This window comes from Mycetomoellerius zeteki, unplaced genomic scaffold (assembly GCF_001594055.1).
Source record: "Mycetomoellerius zeteki isolate Tzet28-1 unplaced genomic scaffold, Tzet1.0 scaffold96, whole genome shotgun sequence".
NCBI classification, from domain to species: domain Eukaryota; kingdom Metazoa; phylum Arthropoda; class Insecta; order Hymenoptera; family Formicidae; genus Mycetomoellerius; species Mycetomoellerius zeteki.
In genome coordinates, this window is record NW_017257999.1 from 1,822,129 (window position 1) to 1,827,578 (window position 5,450).

Consider the following 5,450-nt stretch of genomic DNA (forward strand, 5'->3'; position numbering starts at 1 on the left):
TAAAAAAACGTTAGTGTAAAAATTAGGGCTATATAGAGTATATTTACTGTGCGTACCGTTACATTGCAGAACACAGGATACTAATATATGAGTGTCATATTTTTCCTTAATAATGAAATATATGAATCGTGTGTGCTGTTATATGCGCGTATGCGTATGAACACATACGTATAAATTTGATATATTTAAAGCATATCTCCGTCATGTAAGTATGATACTACAAATATGGTTTATGAACTTAGGAATGCGTATTAATTAATATAAATATCAAAATACGAATATTTAGTTATTCGTATTCTAACCCTCGTATTCGGATACCGAATTCATTTGGAATCATCCTTGTAAACTATGCCAAAAATATTTGTAGTGTAACAGATGAAAGAAATATTCTGTTTATTCTTGTGTTCTAAAATAGAATAAACATTGTTTACTTGATTTATATTTTGATTTCTCTTAAATCATAATATACCAATACTATTTTTGAGAAAAAATTTCAACATACATACTTATTCTGAATCATGTAAAAGCGAAATTATATAATGTCCGAATCCGATATCTATAATTGATCAGGCAATTTACTATTCTAAAATTAACCTATCTATATTTCGCTTCAAAATAAGTGTGTATATATACACATTAAAAATCCATTAAAATATATTTAAGGTGTACATATGTATAAAAAATTCATGATATGCATAATGGAATAAATAAATATGTATACGCGCATGCACGTATCTTAAAGATAAACAAAGAACTGTGAGTATTTTGTTACAGTAAAAACTAATTACTCTATAATAATTACTTGAAGGTATGTTCAGAAGTATGGATCACTTATTAATGTCATCGTAATTATTTTTTTCGAAGAAAAGCAATGTCATAAATGTTGTTAAGAAAATGATGGCGAATTATTCTTCTAACTATCTTCTTTCAGTCTCTCTATTGTATTAGAATATCTAAGTACTATTATATTGTTATCTGTCCTTGTTTCAATAAACAGAAGTTTTAAATAATATTCTAAAAAGATTTAATCCTGTAAACATTTCGGTCTAAAAGAATTTTAGTGCAAATAAGATTTAATCGAAATAATCTTAAAAAATGTTTTCCGCGCGAGACAAAATCTAATATTTATCATGTCATATCTTTAGCACGAAACAATCTTCAACAATGCTCTCTCTCGTCACAGAAAAGATTTTATATTAAGCATTATCTCGATTAAAACATCATTTGTGCCAAAAATCTTTTCTAGAATTTATTTAGAATAACTTTATTTAATTTCATAAATGTCAGAGGATAAACTTTATCGAGTATCTTAAACAGAGGTTTCCGAGTTCAAACGCAAAAGAAATTTGTTCGATTTAGGATGTGCCAATTGTTCGGTGAGATTAAAATGCGGTAATCTATGCGCTGTACACAAGAGCGCCACTTCGCCCTGCCTCAACTGAAACTCACAACCGTTAGCGATCGGGCGAGAGGGCAGCTCTCCTTCGCATACCAAGGCCCAGTGATGCGATCGTTTTTGTCTCTCTTTCTCGTTCGACAGCACCGGACTCGCAGCGAAGAATGGTTCCAGGAAGGCGCGCGGCGCCGCATCTTGAGCCAAACATCGGGCGAGACGGTTTAAAATAGATTCTACGGAATGACGCGGCTGTTGTCGAGTGATTCTCAAATACTTCTGTAAAGCTCTTGCCATAGAGGGAAACACCGCTTGTGCAGCTTCCATAGGATCCATCGGCCCAGGATTTGGTGTGGATTCTACCTCGGAATGCAATCGTTTGATATGCGCAAACGCTTCTTCGGCGGCAGTGATGAGTCTTGCGCGACGTTTCCGCACTCGCCGCTCGTAATCATGCTCCTCGTAGAAGCGCTCATTGTGACTCGAATCACGACGACGCGCTTGAGCTGCCAGGACTGCTCGGTCCCCGCTTCCAGCGCGCGATTGCATACCACCGGTCACTCCACCGTCAACCTCGTAAAACTTGAAACTTGATTGCTTTCTACCAGACTTCGAGACCGGCAACCTTTCCAAATATGGATTGTAAATTGGAAACTCTGTATAGTATTTTTCTAGAACCCATACGGCTGCTCTCTGTATCGATAACTGGCCAATCGCATAAGATCTCGATTCACCGTCCGGCGATCTAACGACCTATGAACGAAAATAATGTATATAATTCAAAATGCATGTTGCGATTAGATATCATTGAGTAACAATATGAAAAACATTTGCATACCTTAAGATAAAACGTAGGTTGTAAATGACGAATTTCGATAAGGAGCACTGCGGTGTAATGTATAAACAGGAGTGTATTGGCAAGGGTACCTGCATAATTTACTAAACTTTTGTACTCTGTTATTTCGCCATTGGCAACAGTCTTAGCACTCTCGGTGACCTGAAAAATATCGAATACTTTAGTAACGATATATATATATATATATATATATACATCAGAACACAAATTATATTTTTCATTATGCCTTTTATTCTATCCCACATGGTTTTTAAACACGAGAATTCAAACTCCACCACGTTCGTTTGGCGTATTGCTCGTGAATGAATGATAAAATGTATCAAAATAAAGTTATCTTTATGATATCTTTTAAAATGACAACAAATGGATTTCTCATAAAAGATATTATAATTATGTCTAGTTTCTGAATCAAATAATAGCGGCACATGCGCATTTGCATGACTCAAAAACCATACAACATAATGGTATCTTCCATGAGAGAACAAATTGATGTCATAAAGATAAAAATTTCAAAAAAATCTCTGAAATGAGATATCTTAAAGAATTCTCCTAGTAGATGCTTCTGATAAATGATTATTATAAGATATCAATTGGACATCATTTTCAAGATAACTGAATGTTCTCCTGAAAAAGTTCTCTTAAAATTTTCATTCTGACAAGCATGCTGTCTGAGTACAAACAGAAAATGAGAGAGAGAGAGAGAACCAAGAAACAGTTAAAGACCATGTACCAATCTCCATAAAGATTTCGGACGAAGAGCAATCGTGGTACACGATCGATGGCTGCGTGTTCTACGCTACGCAGCAAAAAGATCGAAAAGACTCGAGCGTGCGCGCCCATGCGTCGCGACACGCACGTCCAAAAATATACACGGCTCTCCTCAGCCAACGAGTTGAATCCGCCGCGCGCGCGATGTACTCTCTTTTTTTTTCTTCTCTTCCTCCCGACACTTCGCCAAGGGAGTCATCCGCGTCTCTCCGCCCTCCCCGCGTCCGCGCGCGCTACAGATGCTCTCTATCATAATAATCGCTATTTTGGGCCGGAGGGTCGGCAGATGTTCCCCTCATTCTCTACGAGCTAAAAAGCCTTCGAGTAGGGGAAGGTCGAGCTCGAACGAGACGAATGGGCATAGTAGAGCTAGACGCGTCTAAAAGCCGTGGGATTGTTACATCGCGGGTGGGATTAAGAGAGAGGAAGAAAAAGAGGAAAAAACAAGGCGAGAGAGTGATTAAGGGAAGATGGAGCGAGAGAAAAGAGAGAAACGTTCCTGGTATATTATGATTACTGGTCATCATGAAAAGACCAATCCGAGTCGTGTTCTTCTTCTCTGATGTTCTTTTCTCTGATAATGCCTAAAGTAAACAGCTTACAGTGGCTACGTTCACACCGTGCACTTACTCCGCGACCTATACGATAGGTGTTTTTGTTTAACTTACAAGATAAACAAGGACACCTATTGTATTTAGGCCGCGGCCTAAATGCACGATGTAAACGTAGCCATTATTTAAGCGGTAAAAAGTAGACTGCGGTTTACGCTTATAATGCTCGAACATCATTTGTTTAATATTTGATAAACAATATAAGGATGAAAAATGATTCTAAAGGCTTATATTCATAGTCGATCATTATTTGATGAATAATCATATTTTCATAAACCTTTAACATTATTCGTCAATCTGTTCAATTTTTATATGGATTTATAATCCTCAAATATATTCTCTAATTCATGAAACGTTGATTTAGAAAAAATACTTGTTATTTCGACACAATTTCAGATTGATAAAATCGTAGATTTTAAATATTTTAATCATTATTTATATTTCGATGATCAGCTCTGTATACGTGGAGCATTTTACAAGTATTTAACATGTCATCTTTTAACACATCTTTAATCATTTAATGGTCATTATCCATAATAAATTATTAAGTAATTAGATTTTGGATAGACTTTTTTAAAATAATTATTATTCTAACGTTAAATGAAATGTCAAAAAAATCTGCCATTATAATTATCAAAGTCTTACTTGATTAAACTAATGATTATTTAAGCTAATAATTAAGATTAAAGAATGAATCATTTAATAATAACAGATTTTTCAAACACAGAGATTTGTAAAACAGAAATCAGTGAAATCCAAAGTATGAATCTGTAATTAATTATATTCTCAATCAAAGATCAAAAATTATTTGCGATTATGACCTGTGTATCTATCATGGAACATGTCAGAATGAATTCCGATCGGAATTATTCCGTTTTCCCTAGAAAACACAATAGAAATCTAAGGAATAATTGAATAATTCCGATCGGAATCCATTCCGATTTGTTCCATGATAGGTGCTCTGAATGAGAACGCAGCCGAAATATGTATGAGCACAAATATATGTACATATATCCGCCATCGAGAGAGAAAGAAAAAAAATATCGTTTGAATCATTGTTGGATCATCTCAAGAGAATTTGAAATCGAAGCAACTCGAGTCTGCTTCGGATCTGGTTGCGCTCGGATCAGCTTGCAACCCAACTAATTACGATGCGTGTTGTATACTTACCCCATGTTTTCTAGATCACAAACGAGGCATACTCGCATAAAGGGAGAAGGGCTTGCCTATGACACAGATACGAAAGCCGATCAACCATACGCGCTAATAAACTGTTAATAATAGTCAATGAGACTAGCCGTCAGAGATCGATATCTTAATTACCAGGGTTGGGTAGTGCTAAGTTAAAAAGATAAAAGTTAAGTTAAAAAGTTAAAAGTTAATTAATTTTAACTTAACTTAGTTACATTTTAGACTTTTAACTTAATTTTTAACTTAATTTAGTTACATTTTATCAGTAACTATTAACTTTTAATTTGATTTTTTTTAAGTCAATCCTCAGACACAATGCGAGAGGATAATGAGTTCATAATTTAGTAATTTTATATTGTATAATCGTTATTTGTGAACAAAAATAACCAGATTCTTTAATAAATATGATGTGAGAAAGAAAAAATACGAAAAATTATGTAAAATGATCGAACTTCTTCTTTTTCTTTTTTTTGGTTGTTCGTTCGGATCAAATTTAACTTTTAACTTTTCAATTACCTTTTTTTATTAACTTAACTTTTAATTCAATTAATTTCATTATGAATTAACTTGTATTTTAATTAAGTTAAACTTTCAAGGCTATTAACTTTAATTTAACTTAGTTAAAAAAAAA

General features: G+C 34.2%; 1 protein-coding gene across 2 annotated transcripts in view; it reads right to left on the reverse strand.

Moving 5' to 3' along the window:
- Window positions 1–818: 818 nt before the first annotated feature.
- Vang (Strabismus domain-containing protein Vang) overlaps window positions 819–5,450 on the reverse strand; it is a 7,564-nt gene continuing 2,932 nt past the window's right edge. Inside the window, exons 3-4 of one of the 2 annotated variants that reach the window (XM_018460652.1) lie at window positions 2,232–2,390; window positions 819–2,146 (exon numbers count right to left, since the gene is read on the reverse strand). In XM_018460652.1, the coding sequence (XP_018316154.1) occupies window positions 1,310–2,146; window positions 2,232–2,390 (996 nt within the window). In that variant the 3' untranslated portion in view covers window positions 819–1,309. The remainder of the gene's footprint in view (window positions 2,147–2,231; window positions 2,391–5,450) is intronic. The other variant, XM_018460651.1, reaches the window with a different exon arrangement.